We start from the raw sequence: 22758 nt of genomic DNA, 5'->3' as shown, positions 1-22758 counted from the left end.
CCTAACGAGAATTAATGGTCCAATAATAGTCAGTGTCAATGACATACAGCTGCTCTTCTTGAACAGATCTGGGACAGCAAAGATTTAACAAAGTACAAAGCAGCTAAATCCATAAATAAACCCCAAATTTAACCATGCATGAGTTTTAATTTTGCAAAGTAACAATTTTTTATGCAATAAAAATAAATGATAATAATAATTAATATATAATAAAAATGAAATACAATACTACTTGTATTTCTTTTTCAAATTCAATATATATTATTATAAATAAAATAATACAATAACAACAGTAATATTATCTATAATGCTCTAGGGAATTTGATTAATAGAGAAGTTCTGGCCTGATATGTACAATCTTAGACATCAAAAACCTCATTGAGGAAGTAATGCATGGGAGAAATGACTGTTTGTTACAATTATTATGAATTGTTTGGCAGCCCTCACATAACACAGGCACGTACATGTGTGTGTAGGTGACCCGTCTAAACCCAAAGCCTTTGATGAGCAGACACTACAGTGCAAATGAACTGAGGATAGACAGAGACACAATGAAGGGATGTGGTCTTTCCTCCTGTGATGAGGGATCCAGGGGCGCCACAATCGTGGTTTTACTCATTGTTTGGTTTCTAACGGGGGTCTGATGTTTAGAAGAAAAATAGAGACGCTTTGAAAGGGGTCAGCGATCAACACACACCGTGTGTAACATCTGGGAGAGGAGATGGACCAGCATTGGCCCGAGGCTTCCTCCTAAACCGCTGTGTCGTGTGCACAACTTCCTGTCACAAGCTGATTCAACACTTTCAATGTAAAGGAGGGCACTGCTGGGGTTTTGTAAGGTTGTCTGAATAATATAGCCATAAAAGTGCTAGAATATATGTCTATGAGACATTTTGGCCCATTTTATTATCCGTCGGTTTAAAAAAAAAAAAGGCTAAATGACTGGAAAATAAGTAATTTGAGGTACTATTAATTTTTTAAAACACAAATAGTATATGACAAGTTACAAATAATTATAAATAAATAATATTTACATGCATAATACTTGATATATGCATTTAAGATTAAAAATATTTTATTTTATTGTGAATATATACAGTGGGGCAAAAAAGTATTTAGTCAGCCACAAATTGTGCAAGTTCTCCCACTTAAAAAGATGAGAGAGGCCTGTCATTTTCATCATAGGTATACCTCAACTATGAGAGACAAAATGAGAAAAAAAAAAAATCCAGAAAATCACATTGTAGGATTTTTAAAGAATTTATTTGCAAATTATGGTGGAAAATAAGTATTTGGTCAATAACAAAATTTCATCTCAATACTTTGTTATATACCCTTTGTTGGCAATGACAGCGCTCAAACGTTTTCTGTAAGTCTTCACACACTGTTGCTGGTATTTTGGCCCATTCCTCCATGCAGATCTCCTCTAGAGCAGTAATGTTTTGGGGCTGTTGCTGGGCAACACGGACTTTCAACTCCCTCCAAAGATTTTCGATGGGGTTGAGATCTGGAGACTGGCTAGGCCACTCCAGGACCTTGAAATGCTTCTTACGAAGCCACTCCTTCGTTGCCCGGGCGGTGTGTTTGGGATCATTGTCATGCTGAAAGACCCAGCCACGTTTCATCTTCAATGCCCTTGCTGATGGAAGGAGGTTTTCACTCAAAATCTCACGATACATGGCCCCATTCATTCTTTCGTTTACACGGATCAGTCGTCCTGGTCCCTTTGCAGAAAAACAGCCCCAAAGCATGATGTTTCCACCCCCATGCTTCACAGTAGGTATGGTGTTCTTTGGATGCAACTCAGCATTCTTTCTCCTCCAAACACGACAAGTTTAGTTTCTATTTTGGTTTCATCTGACCATATGACATTCTCCCAATCCTCTTCTGGATCATCCAAATGCTCTCTAGCAAACTTCAGACGGGCCGGACATGTACTGGCTTAAGCAGGGGGACACGTCTGGCACTGCAGGATTTGAGGCCTTTGTTACTTTGGCCCCAGCTCTCTGCAGGTCATTCACTAGGTCCACTAGGGGTGAGATCTTGCGTGGAGCCCCAGATCGAGGGAGATTATCAGTGGTCTTGTATGTCTTCCATTTTCTAATAATTGCTCCCACAGTTGATTTCTTCACACCAAGCTGCTTACCTATTGCAGATTCAGTCTTCCCAGCCTGGTGCAGGTCTACAATTTTGTTTCTGGTGTCCTTTGACAGCTCTTTGGTCTTGGCCATGGTGGAGTTTGGAGTTGGACTGTTTGAGGTTGTGGACAGGTGTCTTTTATACTGATAACGAGTTCAAACAGATGCCATTAATACAGGTAACGAGTGGAGGACAGAGGAGCCTCTTAAAGAAGAAGTTACAGGTCTGTGAGAGCCAGAAATCTTGCTTGTTTGTAGGTGACCAAATACTTATTTTACCGAGGAATTTACCAATTAATTCTTTAAAAATCCTACAATGTGATTTTCTGGATTTTTTTTTCTCATTTTGTCTCTCATAGTTGAGGTATACCTATGATGAAAATTACAGGCCTCTCTCATCTTTTTAAGTGGGAGAACTTGCACAATTGGTGGCTGACTAAATACTTTTTTGCCCCACTGTATATATATATATATATATGTGTGTGTGTGTGTGTGTGTGTGTGTGTGTATTTTTCCAAAGTGTAAAAATGCAATTATTTGTAATTGATATTCATACACCAATATTTTTTTTTTTAAATCAACTTCATTGCTATTCAAATATTTTGATTTTAAAAGAAGATAAATATATGAATATGCATGCATACATATTTTTAGTCAGAATTTTAAAGACAAAATTTTATTTTGTATTCAGATATCAATTTATGAATTATTATTATCCATTTTATTTCACATATTATGTGTGTGTGTGTGTGTATAAAATTTAAGGTACTGTGCATTTCTGTTACACTCTGAAGTTTGGCAATAGTCTTACCAGTTCTCTGGGCAAAAACTCCTCTTGTCTTCCGACTACCAGAGACACGGTTTCTCCCAGTTTGGTGCTTCGGAGCATAGCTACCAGCTCCTCTTGAGTGCGTCCTGTGATGTCCACTCCATTTACCTAGAGAAAGAGAGAAAGCTATTTCCTGTAACCGTCAAAACGGAGAGCAAAATTTCCATTTATTCCATTGTGCCCAGATGGAAAACATGTCAGTGTTAATTCCATCTCACGGCCAGGTGCAATACAAGACAGACAATTGGCCTAATTGCGTCAAGGATGCATTAAGCCTTCTGAAACAATATCTTTAAATTGCATTTAAAACAATACCTTTTAATTGCATGACTGGCGGGAGAGGAATAGCATAATTTAATGTCCTATAAATAAGCTGTGATTTTGCATTTTCCAGGTTGCACTCTCATGACTGCATTGACGCAGGATGCATGTAATACCTCCAGGATACGGTCTCCAGACTTGAGCCGTCCGTCTTTAACAGCAGCTCCGCGGGGCAGGATGCTCTTGACCATAATGGGTCCTGGACCATGAAGGGACGAGTCTCTGGTTACCACGGTGAATCCGAGGCCCTCCGTACCTGCAGACAGAGGAAGGCCAGAAACATTAAGCATGTATTTAATGAACCAGTGAACCAGAAAACCAGACAAATGGTATTCTTGCCATTTTCACCAGTGTGTTGTATACTCAGCAGTGTGGAAAACAAAAGCTACACTAACTTCTGAGCATATTTTACCCTGCTGCATGATGTAAAATAACATTCTTCTAAGGTTTCGGTCACCAAAATAGTGTGTTTGCATTTACACCCAGTTACACTCACTGCAGTGTCAAATAAAACATGACATGCTGAAAAAGTACATAATTGTTCTACTAAAATCCATCCCACAATGTCCTGAAGACTTGCTAACATCATAAGCATCTAGTTACAGTAAGGAATATTGCCCTAGATTTTCAATGCTATTCATACCATGTGAATTGATCATTTTCACCATGCAATGAGAAAATTTCACCAATAAAGGTGTAAATGTAATTGGATATGAAGTCGAATCTGGAATGCCCGTTGAAATTACATAATTTAAAAGCTCATATTGTGTTGGTCTTTTTTGTTTGTTTGTTAGACTAGCAAAGAAAAAGTAACATTGCCTTTAGATTGAAAATGTACAATCAAAATAAAAAATAAAATCAAATAAAAATCTATTGTAAAAGCCTGTCACATTAAAAAAAAAAAAAACTTACATAGCAATGAATAATTTAAATTTTTTAATTATTACATAAATTTACATAAAAAGGTTTGTTGCATTGGAAGTTTTTTTAATTTTTGTTTTAAAGTTTAAAATTTAAAGTTTCTTGTCAAAGAAAACTGCCATTGAAAATTCAATTTAAAAGGCTTCTCAGAATCAAAATTCAAATATTTCAATTCAATTTTGCATTCAACAATTAGACATTGAACATTTGAATTTTTGAGGCTGTTCTCTAAACTGTAACTGACACGAAAGAAACCTCAGTGCACTTTTTCCAATAGCATTATTTTCTATATCTATTACTTGTAAATTTCATAAAAGCCAGTAGCCAGTCAGTAGAATGTCACTCTTATGACTGAAATCTGGTTTAGAAATTACTGACTATGAATATGTTTTTTTTCCCAAAAGCGTATACTGATGTCTAGAGAGCAAGATGGTGGAAATGATGCCAAGAACACATATATTAAATTTAATGATAGCATACAAGGAGCAGTTCCCTGTTATGACCCTCATAGATCTTTGCCGACTGTCTCAAGCTCATCTGATCCAAGATCGGGTCAAAAGGTCAACGGTACGCTGATAATAGCTTTCAAGCACTCCGGACTGATAACCTGTGTTTAAGCTGTCGGTTTCTCTGCAGAGGTTTGAACACCTCCGTCTCCACCCCTGCATGTTGATAAATGTTTCCTTACGGGGATTAGACAGCTCTGCACTTTAATTTCACACGTGAACACATCTACAGGAGACTAGAGATGCAGAGAGCAGGATACAGGATGAGGAGAGAGAGAGAGAGAGAGAGATGGTGTGAAAGAGGAGCGATAGAAACAATGACAAAGGGTGTGGTCTGAAAAAAAGTGATTAGAGGAAGTGGAAGCACTGGATGAAGGGAAGCTGAAAAGAGATGGAAGAGAGAATATCACAGAAACATGTCAGGGTCACATTTCACCCAAAAATCACTAGAAGGAAAAAAAATGTATATGTTTATTTTTTATTTTTGTAATTCAGAAATATATATTTTACATTTATTTGTATATTTATTGCATAGATGTGTATATATAATTTGATATTCATTGCATAAATATTTGTATTTTTATATTTACTGCATTAATTTATTTTTATATTTATTACATTAAAATTAATATTTATTTTTAGAATTTATTGTGTGTGTGTGTGTGTGTATATATATATATATATATATATATATATATACACACACACATATATATATATATATATATATATATATATATATATATATATATATATATATATATATATATATTCCAATTAGAATATCTAGACTTTAGATCTAGTAAAACTTTAAACTAGTAAAATTAAGTATTACAATAATTTATTTTTATTTATTTATTCTTTTATTTTTTTGTAAAATTAGTATAAATTAAAGGCAGTTCACTGCCTAGCAGATATATAAATATGCATCCTTAACACGATACTATTATTTTATTGTACTGCTACTGGTATTGGACAGTATTGGGTGGTAAAGAAAATTATATTTTCTTACATTAATGATCATTTGGGAAAATATACTTATTTGTCATGAAATGTCACAATGAAAGGATGACACTCGCATGAGAAAAACTGAATCTATTTATATATAATATATACTATACTATAATACACTATATATATTTGCTATATAATATATATACATAAATATATACACAGTGCTGTCAAACGATTAATCGCATCCAAAATAAAAGTTTTTGTTTACACAATATATGTGCAGTGTACTGTACTGTATATATTTATTATGTATATATAAATACACACATACAGTATATATTTAGAAACATATATATACATTTATATACTTACATTCTTATATTTTATATTATATATAAATATATTTAATATGTAAACATAAAATTTTTCTTAAATATATACATGCATGTGTTTGTATTTATATATACATAATAAATATACACAGCACACATACATATATTATGTAAGCAAATTATTTTTATTTTAGATGCGATTAATCGTTTGACAGCACTAATATATAATTATTATTTTTTTTTTTTACTTTGATTTTGGGCTGATATATGACCTGGACATATTATTGACAGGTTTCATAAGATTCACCCAGGAACGCAATAAGAGAAAAAATAAAAAAGAGGCTTAAAGAATCATGCTAAGAAAGCGATTCCCTCAAGTCTCTCGTCCGCAGGGACACGTGTGATTACTGAAGCCGAGAATTGTTCTGTCTCTCTCTCTCACACACACTTGAGGGAGAGATGTCATAGAGGATAGCGGCCTATCCAGCATACTAAAGATGGCAAATGATGAAATCTCGAGTCCCAGAAGAGCACCTGACATTAAAGTTTTAAACAATAGCAGCTGTCAATCAGCTTAGAGGAGCGATAAAGAAGGTGAGGAAAAAAGGGAGAAGAACACATACAGACGTTGCTATGCAGCAGATTTGACATGGGTTAAATCTCAGGGCTCATGACGGCACCTTCTGGTCAACTGGACAGAGTTTCCACAATTCAAACTTTAAATCAACATGAAATGACATTTGCAACTAGGCATGGGACGATAACCGGTATCAAGGTATACCGCGGTTTGGAAAATTCACGGTTTCAAAAACACTAAAATTTTCCGTTATACCGTTCCTGCGGTATGCACAGTTTTTTCCAGGTCGTACACAAACGATATATCTGTGTCGTCTTCATTTCTCCCTCTTTCACCCTCGATCAAGACAGAGACCCATTCGCCGGTTGTTTCAGTGTTGAAATAAATACTATTTGGCTTGCGACCAAGGCAGATAACATGGCTAATTAACTAGCTAATGTCAACTGGTTTCCTCCTTCACGTTACTTCACAGAGCGGGGAATAGCAGACTAAAGTACTACGTTTCTGCGATTTAGTACAATAATTAAATTTAGCTGGTATCACGTATGTAATTTTAAGCCCCCTGCCATTGATTACATCTGTTCAAAATCACATCATTTAAAAAACAAACAAACTGCTGGCTCTCAGGTGTCTTTGCCACTGTGTGTGTGTGTGTGTGTGAGAGTGTGAGTGTGTGAGACACACTCGCGCTCTCCTTATGTGTATGTGCACACATCTTTGTACCTCACCGCTCATAACTTGGACTGAAAGACGAATGTGTAGAAAGTGAGCATGTCTCCAAAAACCTTGTTGAGCTGCAGGTTTAATGACTGCATTTTTTTTTTTAATAGAAATTATATTTTGATTTGTTTTTGATTATTGAGCTGTGGGTTTAGATTAAGTGACTGCATTATTGTTGAGCTGCAGGTTTAGGCTCACTTAAGTGACTGCACTTAATTTAATTAACAAGAATTCAATTATTTATTTTAATTATTTAGCCTGACATGTTTACTGTTCCAAAATGTTCTATATGTTTCTTAAAAATAAAATATACTGTGTTCAGTGGAAAAAACTTTGTTGTTTTTTACCCAGACATCTAAAAATATCATATTTAGAGCTGTAATCGCAATACCGTTATATTTTTTATCTAAGGTTATCATACCGTCAGAATCTCATTCTAGCCCATGCCTATTTGCAACCCATTTTATGTGCATAATGTGATATATTTTTGAGTGAAAAACTTTTTTAATTCAATGGGTATTGATCTGATTTCACATCCAGCTTACCTTTCTTCAAATCGATCTTCATTTTCTTCCCAGGCTTTTTGTTGATCATATTAACCAGCGTGACGAGGGCAGGGGTCTTTTTGGGGGCGGGGCTCTCTCTGCCATCTTTCAGGGTGGGTGACGTGCTGACCGGAGGAGAAGGCGTGGCTCTGTGATGGTCCGTTTGGACAGGGGTGTGTCTTGAAGGCTGAAGCTCCTCCTCCTTTTGGGGTGGGGTCTGTGATACGGGTGGGGTCTGTGATGCAGGAGGCTCTGGAGGCGGCGTTGATGTGTTGCTCGGAGTGAGCTTATGAACCAAGAAAGGACTCTTGACTTTAGGGACCACAGGGCTTGGTTCGGTGTTGTTGAAAAGCTGCCCGATGAGGCTCTTTTCATAGAGGAGCCTTTTGCCGACAGGAAGCACCTCCAAATGTATGGTGGGCGAGGACATGGCTTGGCGAAACACTTCTTGAGACCTGAAACATCAACAGCGAAACCATGTCTTACTATTCTGTAATGCACATTTGTAGATAACATGAATACAAAAGCGTTCAGTGCTTTAAAGACTCAGCAGCCTCCTCCATTAGCACCATTCAAGAGGCTTTTCCCCTCAAGGACTTCCATTGGGAATCACATCTTCCTACATAAGATCAGCCTGGAAATTACCAGACTAGTGTGATTGTGTTAAAATAATAAGCCAAGAAAGGTTGTGCATTACAGATTTTACAGTTCACAATAAGATCATTAAGATGCATTTCGAAAATAGATGGAAAATAAATGGAAATTCAATAGGCTGGAATGGAATCTCTCTATTTTGTAAGACGTTTGCAAAATGAATGACATAAATTTTGACACTTTATTCAAAGTTCTACAAACAAATTCGCTCAGCTTGTATTTTACAAATCAGGCCCACTTTTTCACTTTTTTTGTCACTTTTAATGCCAATGATAGAAATGACAAATTTATAAATACTAACAAGTAAAATAAACTTCTTCTTTTTTTAACGCCATCTATATGGCATTGAGATTGTTATATGTGACCCTGGACCACAAAACCAGTCTTAAGTCGCTGGGGTATATTTGTAGCAACAGCCAAAAATACATGGTATGGGTCAAAATTATCCATTTTTCTTTTATGCCAAAAATCATTAGGATATTAAGTAAAGATCATGTACCATGAAGATATTTTGTAAATTTCCTACCGTAAGTATATTAAAACTTAATTTTTGATTAGTAATATGCATTGCTAAGAATTCATTTGGACAGCTTTAAAGACAATTTTCTCAGTATTTAGATTTTTTTGCACCCTCAGATTCCAGATTTTCAAATAGTTTTATCTCAGCCAAATATTGTCCTATCATAACAAACCATACATCAATGGAAAGCTTATTTATTTATTATAAATCTCAATTTCGAAAAAATTTACACTTATGACTGGTTTTGTGGTCCAGGGTCACATATATGTGAAATACTGTCATTTTAATTTGGAATTTAAATGGATTTTAGTAAGAACAGATGCCAAATTTCAAACAACACAATTGAAAAAGAAGGAATTTCTGATTAGTTGCCCCTCACGGTCCAATTTTCATTTGCATAAAATTAAATATGGCACTACGCTAATGACATCCAATTGATATGCAGCTACATTTGCATAAATCATATTTTACAATGACTTCAGGTGGCTAATCCAATCAGAATTTTATTTTATAAAAACCTATCAAATGGATAGCATTATTAACAGCAGAGGCCATTTGACACAATTCAAGCTGTGTTAAATGTGTCAAACTAAACTTTTGGTGGTGCATTACAGATTTTACCACAGTTGAGTGTCTTGTTCCTAATGGAGTAAAACAGTTTTTTTTTTTTTTTTATAATTACTATGCTGACATCAACCACAGTAAAATCACTAGAACTGAATCGCTCCATTTTAAATTGTTCGTGAAATCAATAACGCAAATTCTGATGCTTCATTCACGGTTTTACAACAACACACACGCAAATTTGTTCAGCTTGTAAATCACTAATTAAGCTCACTGCAACACATAAGTTAATGCTTTTAATGCTGAGAATAGAAATATGACAAATTTATTAATACTAATAATCAAAACAATTCTTACAGCAAGACAACAGTTTTTTTTTTTACTTTTTAACTATAACAATCATATTACTGTTATAGAAGCGAAAAACTGATGCTTTAATTTGGGCGGCAAAAAAATGCTTTAATATTAAAAACTGAATAGACTTTAGTCAGGAAGGATGCCAAATTAAATGTCTAAACATGACTTAAAACATGACTAATCTAATCAAATTTAGATTAGAAACATTCATTTTATAACATTTTCAAATGGTTATCAACAAGTACAAGTACAAACATTTTGAAAACACACAGACAATTAATGGCCAACAATACTAAAAGCGAATGTCAGAAGAAAAAATGGATCAATTCATGTTGTGTTAAATGTGTTAAACTTTTTGGAGTTCAGTTCAGGATGCCTCAGGAGATGTAAAATTGACTTGCTTGATTGAAGTCTTTTTTCTTTTCTACTTCAAAACCTTTAACTCTCATAGCCATTTCTCTAACTCTTCCTCTAATAGTGCCACTTCGTTTAATCTGACGCTCTTTTGAAGGCTGTCCGATACCACGGATGCCACTTAATAGGGCAATTCCACACTTGTGGCAAGAGAAAACCATTCTCTTTTGTTGCGTTAAAGTTATAGCACTGAAACTCTGCAAGAAGGTGAGGAAAATGAGAGAGGATGGATAGAGTGATAGATAACAAGGAGGACAAAAGGTTCGGGACAATTGTGTTTGCACGCTACGAGCGACTAGGACAGAGAACAGTCACATGAAAGCAAAAACAACACAAAAGACGGATAATGAAAGAAGAGAATGAAGTGGAGAGAAAGAGAGCAGGCGGACGATTAGTAATCCACATGACAACAATGAAAGTGTGACGGATGAAAGAGTCAGACACTCACTGAGCGAAGGACTTGTCTATTAACTCGGTGTCATTGATCTGCACGATGCACTCGTCCTCTTCAAAGATCCTCTCTCGTTCAGAGCGGCTGTTCTTCTCGATGGATCGGATATTTAGACCCAGAGCCCTGATGACACAGGCAACAAACAGCTTTCAGTCAGGGAAGGACATTCAGAAAGTAACTGAAGATAATTGTACATAAGTAGCAGAATTCCAACTGAAAATGGCTTGTATAAAATGTCTGTAGTTTTGCTAGTACACAAAATAAAATGGTGGTGGAACTGTGGCCTAGTGGTTTGCTTGTTCGCCAGATGCAGTGGGAGGTTATGTAAATTATCTAAAATAATATAAATATTTAAAAAAAAAACTGAAAAGTTTTTTTTTTAAATCCTAAAACATAAGCAAATGTCATAAAAATAAAATAAATACTCGGATTATTAAAAAAAACTTAAAAAATTAAATTAAATTAAATTAAATTAAATAAATGCTCGGTTGATTAAAAAACAGAAATATGTCTGGAGATATGTCCAACACTTATAAGCAAGATGTTGGGGAAAAATATTGAAATAAAAAATACTGGAGGATATGGAGATATGCATGGAGATACAGTATGTCCATAATTTATTATAAAATAAAATAAAATAAAATAAAGTGGGGAAAATAGAAAAAGGTATATGATAAACGCTAAAGTATATAAAAAAATAAACAAGTAGTTTTAATATTTTTTATAATAATTGTAATGAAAATATCAGGCATAATTTAGAAACTTTTTTTCTGAACTGTCTCTCAATGCTGGAGAAATTAGCCTCTTTCTTTTTCGAGAACAGATCTTTCCAGACAACCCTTTCAATGATCAATTTTGTGATTACTGGGAAAATTAACTAAATACAGGATCTCATTTGCTGTTACTTCCTTTAAGACTTTAGGGTTTCCTTTGAGACTTACACACCCTAACGAGTAGTTCACCAGGCCACCACACAGGTTTGCCCACCTACAGAGAGAGGGTCTGTTTCCATCCGGAGCTCAACAGGGCGCACAGGCCCCAACAACAGGAAGCATGTCAGCGTCCACCCAGGGAGGACTTCCTGTCATGGAGCACGTGTGTGTCCTTGCCCTGAGCACTTAACTTTTGACCCGTTCATGCAGTCTGAAAGAGCCATTCTCCTAGCTACTTCCTGCAAGTGTGTGAGTATGTTTATGGACGAACATGAATGGGACACTTTTGACTAATAACTTTGATATTATGAAAGTGAAACTACTAAGTAATGCACACATGCCCTAGATAGTGAGTATGTATATAAATATATATAAGTATATATATGTATATATATATACACACTGCATATATATATATATATATATATATATATATATATATATATATATATATATATATATATATATATATATATATATATATATATATATATATACATATATATACATTCGCTGAGTCATGCAGCGTCACGGCACGGCAAGGAACGCAGTACTCGTTCCCATATCTCAGGGAACCGAGGTTATGCAAGTAACCGAGTACGTTCCCTTTCGATACTTCACTCGTACTACGTCGCTAGACGCTTATGGGGAACAAATACAATCCCGTCGTGCCATGGAGAGGAACGACTGATATAAACTGGCCTTGAGCAACAGAGGCTCATAGGGACCAAGTTATGCGCAGGGCGAGCCCTGCAGGAGGCAAGAGGGATGAACTCATAGAGGTCAGCCCAGCCTTGATAATCGTTCCAACGGTCATGTGTACAGCCTCGGCACTGGTAACAGGGCCAAGAGCGTTCCCAAGAGTCAGGCAAAGCCTGATAACTAGACCGCCTTATACAGGTGTGTGCCCCTTTAAGCAGATAAGATCCGAGCCTGTAAGGCCGGAACGTCCAAGTTATAAAACCTGGCAAAAGTGGACGCCGAGGCCCAGCCAGCCGCCATACAGATGTCTGCTATGGACACACCACTTGACCATGCCCAGGACGAGGCCTCCTGGATCCCTTTAGGAAACAGACAACTAGGTTGTTCCGGCCCACCGACTGTCCTGCTATAGGAGCGTGGAAATCTGCTATAGCTGCCACATAGACTTTGAGCGTGGAAGGGGAATGGCCCTTGTCCAACAGCTCCTGTAAGTATGACAATATCACTGATGTGTCACACGTAGATGGGTCCTCGCTATGGGATGCACACCAGGCAGAGAAAACAGACCACTTAACGGCATAGACGCGTCTCGTAGACTGGGCTCTAGCCTGTGAGATAGTATTTAGGAAATTCTCAGGGAGATCTACCGATTCCCATTGAGCGCACAGAGGTGTAGAGCCCACAGCTCTGGCTGGGGGTGCCAAATTGTTCTGTTTGCCTGAGAGAGGAGGTCCTGCCTCAGGGGAATGGGCCACGGTGCTGCTATTAGCAGCTGAAACAGCTCTGAAACCCAAAGTTGGTTCCTCCAGAGCGGGACCACCAAAAGCACCTTGTGCTTGTATTCCCGAACTCATCTGATTACCTGCAGGATCGAAAACTGCTCCCAGGAACGAAGTTCGCTGGCTGGGAGACAGAGAGCTCTTGGCGAAATTGATCCTGAGTCCCAGTCGCTCTAAGTGGCTGAAGAGGAGGGACGTGTGGGCTGTTAGCTCAGCCTCTGATTGTGCTAGAATGAGCCAGTTGTCGAGGTAATTCAGGATACGGACTCCCGCCTGTCTCAGAGGGGAGGGCCGCATCTATGCACTTCGTAAAAGTGCGAGCAGCCAGGGATAGCCCGAAGGTAAACCGCTCTGCAAATCCCTCGACGGTGGGTCCTAACAGCCCCGAGGTCAGCGATGGATGATGATCGTTGTCACTGAAGGAGAACTGATCTGATATCCTATGGAGAAATGCCCGCTTATATAGCCAGATGCCCCGCCCATTCTGGAGGGCTTTGGTGGGCTTCACCGCCATAGCGTTTTTCGTTTTTTTTTTATCACTGCACGAACTACACTGCGTGATTGAAAAGTACCTCGGAGAAAAAGGAGTTTTTCCCCATAAGCGCCTAGCGACGCAGTACGAGTTAAGTATTGAGAGGGAACCCGACAGCACAATTTGTACAACAGTGCATCTCATGGTCCATTATCATGCAAGAGTGTGTCTGTGTTTGTCTGTCTGTCTGTCTGTGTGTGTGTGTGTGTGTGTGTGTGTGTGTGTGTACCTGTTTTTCTATTCTGGCGGGGACTTAAACCTGAATAAACACAGTAGGGGTGACCCCGAATAGTCAACGTTTCGATGCTTCGATTCAAGGAGCCTGATTCGACTCCCAATCTCAGAGTCGAATATTCGCGGGGTGTTATGATCATGCCATTTTGTCTATATGGGGGTGCTCAGTGTCTGATTTCACATAGAACTAACAGTTTTCTCCCAATAAGTTAATATACAGCCTATTATGATAATGCTGTAAATAAGAATCTGAAAAGAAAAAAAGCTTTAAATAAATATTTTAATGTGCGTTGTTACGTTATGATGTTTTTTTTTTTTTATAATTTGTATTCTGTTGGATGTTTTCTTTTTGAGTTTCAGATCGCCGCTGATTTGCTGAGGGTTGCCGCCTATCAGTGGTAATTGGGTGACCAGCTGGCGGTTTCCTTTAAAATGCCTCTTCCGATCATCAGAAGGTGTTCGGTGTGACTTCGGGCCGGTCGCACTGCTCCAGGCTTCCTGCTAGCCGCCAGACCAAAATTGTGTTTTGTTGAGTGTTTTCATTTGATCGTTGGTTTAGTTTGGCATATGGTAGAAATGTAGGAGAGACCTGCCTTTTTGTTTGGATCTCCTTTTTATGATGTTTATGTTAAGAGTAGTTAGGTTAGGTTGATTGTATTTATTTTTCTTTTCTTTGTGGTAGGTTATTTATATGGTGGTTTTACTTTATTAGCTTGGTTGTGTTTGTTATTTTGGCCTTGGGTCTCTCTGACGAAAAATACCATTCGATTCCTTCTTGTTTTCTCTTTATTTATTTTCTTCGATATTGTATTGTTTAAATGTTATCTTTGGTTGGACCGTGGGTCCCTTAAGGAGGACTACTAATTGGTGGTTTTCCCTTTTTGTAACTTATAATAAATTTACCTTATTTATTGTGATTTTGTTTGGGTTCTTTTTGGTCTGACGGCCTGCCGGAAGTCTCTTGGTTCCTTTTTATTTATTTATTGCGTCTTACCCCTAGCGGACGTAATAGCGTGAATAAATCCAACCACCCTCATAGATTTAAGTTTCACTTTCCATAATCCGTGACCGACAGAGGAGCATCTTGGCTTTAAGGATTTAAAACTTTAACAAGACTCAAACTGGCGCAGAGTGAAAGACTGGATTTTTTTCGATCAGGTAGGATACAAGTGATTTCAAAACATTTCAACCGGTTTATTTATATCGTGTATATATTATTTATCTCGTATAAGATGCATTTGGTTGAGTCGCTGCAGTAAAGTGCTTTATTGAACAGTGATTATCTCTTCAGTGCGCAGCGCGAGCAGGACAAACAACTATGCAGAATATTATTGACTATGACTGGGACTGTCATATACACATAATATTATAATGAGAACACTATTATAATAAAACGCTGTGAATTTTTAGAGTTTAGTTCCCGTGTTTCTGCACGTTGTTGCGTCAAGAACGTGTCCACAAAAGGAGTTCAGAGCCGCGCAGACGCGTTCATGCATCAGGGCGTTTTGTGCATATAGCCTATAAGTTGTTATATTAACATTATTATATAATTATGTTGTATAAATACTGAAGCGTATTTTATATGAGATAAATGAGTTAAATCCCATTGATTTAAAAACCTTGTATCAAATGCTTTATTCTACTGGTCATTCAGCACGTGCAGCTCAAAACAGAAATGCAGAACATTAATAGCCTAACTGTCATATACATAACGTTATAATGAGAGCACTATTGTAAAAAATGTTGTGAATTCTTAGGGTTTCGCTGACGTTTAATGTTAACTATCTTTTAATCAAAACATAAATCATTATTCACTCCGTTTGTATCTGCGAGGCGTCCATTACACATTTTCCCTGTGTGTTAACGACAGTATTTATGAATGTCTGACTTGACTCTTGGTAATGTATTTTGCCCCGCCCCCAAAACATATGATTCGACTATCAGTCGACTATCGGCAAGATTCGAAAATTCCAAATCGACTATGAAAATCCTTAGTCGGGGACACCCCTAAAACACAGACTCATGAGGACTCGTGTCACGATGGGGACCTAAATTGAGGTCCCCACGGGTAAACAAGCTAATAAATCATACAGAATGAAGTTTTTTGAAAATTTAAAAATGCAGAAAGTCTCCTGTAAGGGGTAGGTTTAGGTGTAGGGTTGGTGTAGGGCAATAGCACATACAGTAAGTACAGTATAAAAACCATTACGCCTATGGAATGTCCCCACTTTTCACAAAAACGAACATGTGTGTGTGTGTGTGTCTGTTTTACCTTCCACTCAGTGAGGAACAGTATGATATGACTTTGATGCCCAGAGGCCCAAGGTCTCCAGAAATATCCACCGTCCGTGTGAGGCTGCTGCAGTAAGAAAAACACAACAGTCACGGTGGTTAGTTGCATTTTTCTTGGCAGAAAAAAAGGAAAACGACTTCCACAAACTGAAAAATATATTTTGGAAGTGGAAACTTTCAGCAGAACGCAATTACATTAGCTGAACAACAGTCACACGTCAAAATGACAAGCCAAAAAACCATTACGGTGGGAACTGTCTTGGATATCAATGGAGTGCTCCTCCTGTCACCTGCATCATTTCCTCAGGTCTAGAGCTCTCGAAGTGTGTGTAACGCTACAGTGTTCAATCACATTCCTCTGACCTTATGCTTACATTGAAACACAAACAAATACACATAGGATACCCTAGATTTGTATATTTACTAAAGTAAATTTGAGTGCTGTTTGCCCATGCAAATCCCGCCACAACAATATTATGATGTTTTAAGTGTTTGCTATGTGGTTGCAAGGGTGTTGTGAGTGGTTATGTTAATGCTAAGGTGTTTTTGGAAGAAAGAGTAAAATTTGTTATAGCTTAGGTTTCGCAATCAAAGTATACAGGTTTTCACCATGTATTGTCTGCCAGTCAAAAAAATTGGACTGCAAGAATACATACATACATACATACATATACAGTACATGCATAAATACATAAACACACACAAGTACTTGACAATGCAGAAACACACCGATAAATGTGAAAATGAGAAAGAAATTTAAAACAAAAAATACAAAATATAAAATAAAAAATGAAATAAAAGATTTGAAGTGGTAAAACTTTAAAAATGTCCAATTTAATTATTGTAAAGGGAATGTACTGTTAAACTGATGTTGTTTTATATAATGCCCAATGCCTAAACTAAACTAAACTAAATTAAACTAAACAAATAAAATAAAATAAAATATTCCAAGTGGATAAGGAAATAAATAGATACATACATACAACCCGAATTCCATAAATGTTGGGGCGTTTTTAAATTTGAATAAAATGAAAACTAAATCAAATCAAATCACATGCGCCAATATTTTATTCACAATAGAACATAGAGAACATAACAAATGATTAAACGGAGCTCATTTTATCCACTAATGAGCTCATTTCAAATTTGATGCCAGCTACAGGTCTCAAAAAAGTTGGCACGGGGGCAACAAAAGGCTGAAAAAGCAATAAACTCATTACTTCGACGCCCAGATGTCTTCAAACTGTTTTGAAAAGAAGAGGAGATGCTACACCATGGTAAACATGCTCCCGTCCCAACTATTTTGAGACAAGTAGCAGGCATCAAATTTGAAAGCAGCTGATTTTGTGCATAAAATTACAAAATTTCTCAGTTTAAGCATTTGTTATGTTATTTATGTTCTATTGTGAATAAAACATTGGCTCATGTGATTTGAAAGTGATTTTATTCAAATTTAAAAAACGTCCTAACATTTCCGGAATTCGGGTTGTACATACATACATGCATACATACACAAACACAAACAAAAATAATTAATATTAAGGAAGCAAACAGATGAATGTATGTGATTGAGAAAGAAATTTAAAACAAAAAAATGAAATTTAAAAAAAATGTTAAATAAAATAAATATTTTAAGTGGGTAAATAAATAATTAAACAAATACACACACAAACAAAAGTACACAGACAAATTAAAGGGGTCTTTGGATGCCCATTTTCCACAAGATGATATGATTCTTTAGGGTCTTAATGAGAAGTCTAGCATACTTTGGTTAAAATTTCTCAATGGTAGTCTAAAACAACACCCTTTTAACCAATCAAAAACAGCTCTGTTCACAGCAACCCCTTTTGTTGCATTTTCCTTTAAATGCTAATGAGCTCTGCTCACCCCGCCCCACTCTTCTGTGGGGTGACGCACAGTTCTCTGAGAGGCTGTAAACTTTAGCTGCATTCATCGTGAAACTTGCTAGCGAGCACATTATTAGGTAAGGCGATTTGCAAAATTAATTTTAAAAACTTACACTCGCTTCTTCTGTAGGTGAGGCTGGATCATGAATGATTCGCGTGAACAAACGCATTTAGGTAGATCGGGGGTGCATTCCCTTCAAAAACAAACATAATCCACTGCGTCTTCAGCGGCTCAGATATCAGGAGTAAATGATGACTGCTATGTTCATTATTACATCCAACAACAGAACACCTCAATCGCTCAGGAGCCATTCTTGTCTACATCTTCTCCGGCAGTGAAACCATGTCAGACCATTGACAGCTCACTCAGGGAGGGTCTAAGGTAAGACGCCAGTGTCAATCAACAATCGTGGGAGGGCCTGGGTCTGTGTGACGTCACACAGTCAAGCATCTGAGAACGGCTTGATTTTAGAAAGGGGTCATGATTTATCAATATAAAAAAAAAAAAAACCACTGGGTGGATTTTTATCATTATAGGGTGGTTGTGTACACACACTGACAAAACATGTATAAGTGAATTTTGCATCCGATGACCCCTTTAAAACATAAAAAAAAAAAAAAACCTAAACCAAAAAATGTTTTAGCAGTTTAATAGCACAAGCATTTTGAGCATTTACCCTCATACTTGATGTTTAGAACAGCCACAGTAACGCAATAATGCATGTATATGAAACACATGTTTTCAATGCATTGAACCAGCATCCGCATCTGTGTACTTACGTAGAGTATGTTTCTGGCCTACAGCAGCTAGTGCATTTAAATCACAAACCCACACACAAAAGCTAAGGTATTCACCAGCTACTTTGTACTCTTGTCAACACACACTGCAAATCCATTTGCTGTTTATGTCCTGCGGGACGACATTAATGACCAAACAAATGAGCCGAAAGCTAGCGGAGTCACTGCCATTCAGTGTGTCTGAGATGAGAGCCCAAGGCAAAGGTGCCTACCTGCATCTCTCATCACAATAAAGACAGAACGGAGGAGAGGAGGAGATGAGACAGAGAGAGAGAGAGAGAGAGAGAGGAAGAGAGAGAGGGGGAGATGTGAGCTCTTCAATCTTTGCCAGAAAAAAGAAGCTTTTCTGGAAGATTCAAACAAGCTAGACAAATCACAGTTACTTACTAACTGAAACTTTTTTATTTGATTGTCATTACTCATTTTATTTTATCATGACAGACAGAAAGATTTATTTATTTATTTACTATTTTAAATATTATACTTTTACTATTAAATACTAAGCCTAAAAGGAAAAAAAAATACAAAGATTTGTCAATACCTGTCAGACAGACCATTCCTGTAAGTGGGCGCAAAAATAAACTTCCATGTGACTTTCTGCTGGTCTAATTACAGATTATTGTCAATGTGCATTATGAAGCGCTGCCACATCTGGTAAATGATAATGCAGACTACCAACACACACAAACAAACTCAACCAACTAGTGAGATCAGGCAATATTCTTCCGCACGGCTTGATCTGCAGAGTGCATCACCACAAAAATAAAACCTCTCCTACATTTGCATTCCTCCCAAAATAAAAACCCCTCTGCCAATTTGCATGTGCCCAGTGTGGCGCGGAGCGTCCATGAATTTACATGAATAAAAACTGAGACTGGCAACAGCTCATCAGACAGATACAGAGCTTATTACTGCTCACACACCACAACAGCATGACACACTGAGAGAGTGTTTGTGCGCGCTGAGAAAAACACTTTCTCTATTCCTGTGATCAATTTCAAGATAAAAGAGAAAAATACTTCATGAAATACTTCCTAGTCTCATACCACAATTCCACAAATTATCTGAAAAAGAAATGGAAGAAATTTCATATGAATCATAAACCCTCAGAAATTGACTGATCCTAAACTAGTTGTCTATGCCACTAATATCTTGCTATTTCAAACTTGTTTTTTTTTTTTTTTTTTTTTATCATTAGCATTTTTCATTTTATTTTATTATTTTATTTTATTTCATTTTATTTTAGATTTTTTTTTTTTTTATGTGTTTTGTAAGGTGTTTGTCATTATTCTTGATTAAATTTGAACAAACTTGTATTACAGATTTACAGTATTTGTCTGGCTGATGATAAAACAGGCAAATATAAATATTGCAGATTTTATCATCTACCGTATTGACCCAAATATAAGACGACCCTGATTATAAGACGGTCACCCCTTTTTCCAGATGTACCTTTTGGAAAAAGGCTTTTTGAAAACCAAATCTTGTTTTTTGTTTTTTTGTTTTCTCTCTGTAAAACACATTTTTTCTTAAATTATTTTTCCTATTTTATTTTTTGTTTTGAAAGTATGGTAAATACTGGTCAAATGTGCCAACAATGACATTGAAAAATATTTGATATACCATAAAAATAACAGGTAGCCCATCTGAATTATATAACATTTATGCTATCCATCTCATAGTAGCCTATCAAAATTTTATTAACAGTAGAAGTGAAATCTTATTGTAGTCTTCAAATCTGGGTACTGTCTTATGTTTTAAAATCACTTACAGAGGAAGTTTGGTCCCATCAGGCTAACATGACAGTCACGACTCGTGCCGCTGTAAGCTTTTCTTTTTCTTTTGTTTTCACTCGCGATCTTTACAACACACATTACATTACATATTTCATGGCACACTCGTTTTACGCGTATTTGCCGCCACCTATTGTTGTGGTGTATTACTGACATGTCAAAGTCTAGACCCCGAATATAAGACGACCGCGTTTTTCAGATGTATTTCCAAGAAAAAACATTGTCTTCTATTCAGGTCAATACAGTATCTATTCAGTTTATATTTTATATATTAAAAAATATTTTTAATATTTGCATTTATTTTTACTTTATTTTAGTTTGTTTTATTTTACGTTTTGTGGTGTTTTCTAATGGCTCTGCTATTACTATTACTTTTGCTTTAATTTAAACAAACTAATAATACAGATTTACAGTATTTGTCTGGCTGATGATAAAACAGGCAAATATAAATATTGCAGATTTTATCATCTACCGTATTGACCCAAATATAAGACGACCCTGATTATAAGACGGTCACCCCTTTTTCCAGATGTACCTTTTGGAAAAAGGCTTTTTGAAAACCAAATCTTGTTTTTGTTTTTGTTTTCTCTCTGTAAAACACATTTTTCTTAAATTATTTTTCCTATTTTATTTTTGTTTTGAAAGTATGGTAAATACTGGTCAAATGTACCAACAATGACATTGAAAAATATTTGATATACCATAAAAATAACAGGTAGCCCATCTGAATTATATAACATTTATGCTATCCATCTCATAGTAGCCTATCAAAATTTTATTAACAGTAGAAGTGAAATCTTATTGTAGTCTTCAAATCTGGGTACTGTCTTATGTTTTAAAATCACTTACAGAGGAAGTTTGGTCCCATCAGGCTAACATGACAGTCACGACTCGTGCCGCTGTAAGCTTTTCTTTTTCTTTTGTTTTCACTCGCGATCTTTACAACACACATTACATTACATATTTCATGGCACACCTGCTTTTACGCGATTTGCCGCCACCTATTGTTGTGTGTGTATTACTGACATGTCAAAGTCTAGACCCTGAATATAAGACGAACACGTTTTTTCAGATGTATTTCCAAGAAAAAAAACATTGTCTTCTATTCAGGTCAATACAGTATCTATTCAGTTTATATTTTATATATTAAAAAAAATATTTTTAATATTTGCATTTATTTTTTACTTTATTTTAGTTTGTTTTATTTTACGTTTTGTGGTGTTTTCTAATGGCTCTGCTATTACTCTTTCTTTAATTTAAACAAACTAATAATACAGATTTACAGTATTTGTCTGGCTGATGATAAAATAGCCAAAAAAATTTATAAATTTTGGAACATTTAATTTTATTAACCATTTATTTATTTATTTATTTATTTATTTTTTTTTTTTTTTTTTTTATTATTTACTGTGACTATTTTACTTTAGTTTATTGTATTGTATTGTATTTAGTTAGTTGTGTTTTCCAAGTTGTCTGCTATTACTTTTTCTTACATTTGAACAAGCTCATATCACATACTTATTACACAATATTTGCCTAACGGATGATAAAACAGAAAAAAACTCCTATAAATTTACACTGAATGAGGCATCCAAACTATAGCCAGAGACAAGAAGTTTCTGTCACTGTTATTTATATATTTTTTCTTGGGTAAATCATAATAAAAAAAACGGAATAAAACTGAAGCAGTGACTGAGGCACCAAAGTGCACACCATTCAATAATATTTTCCAGAGTTTCTGTCCACTGGAAATTAGTGAAAAGACATATTTCAATATTTGTTGGCTGAACGGTCAACTTGAATGCTCTACTACTCCCTCAAGCTTCATTTTTATTTGTGTCAAATTAAATAGCGTCTTATCTGACTTAACCCACAGCATCTACTCAACTTGTCCAGCTGAAGAAAATGATATTAACATGAAGACTAGACCTAAAAAGTTAAATAATAACTATACAGTAGGAATGGGAAGTGATTTTATCTGAGAGA

General features: G+C 36.1%; 1 protein-coding gene across 1 annotated transcript in view; it reads right to left on the bottom strand.

Moving 5' to 3' along the window:
* Nucleotides 1-22758, bottom strand: part of pard3ba (par-3 family cell polarity regulator beta a) — a 187171-nt gene that overhangs the window by 109226 nt on the left and 55187 nt on the right. The window contains 5 exon segments of the mRNA XM_058773173.1: nucleotides 2950-3075; nucleotides 3405-3544; nucleotides 7844-8298; nucleotides 10801-10926; nucleotides 16255-16341. Of these exon segments, the coding sequence (XP_058629156.1) occupies nucleotides 2950-3075; nucleotides 3405-3544; nucleotides 7844-8298; nucleotides 10801-10926; nucleotides 16255-16341 (934 nt within the window).

This window comes from Onychostoma macrolepis, chromosome 01 (assembly GCF_012432095.1).
Source record: "Onychostoma macrolepis isolate SWU-2019 chromosome 01, ASM1243209v1, whole genome shotgun sequence".
Lineage (NCBI taxonomy): Eukaryota > Metazoa > Chordata > Actinopteri > Cypriniformes > Cyprinidae > Onychostoma > Onychostoma macrolepis.
This window is presented reverse-complemented; position numbering and strand designations above follow the sequence as displayed.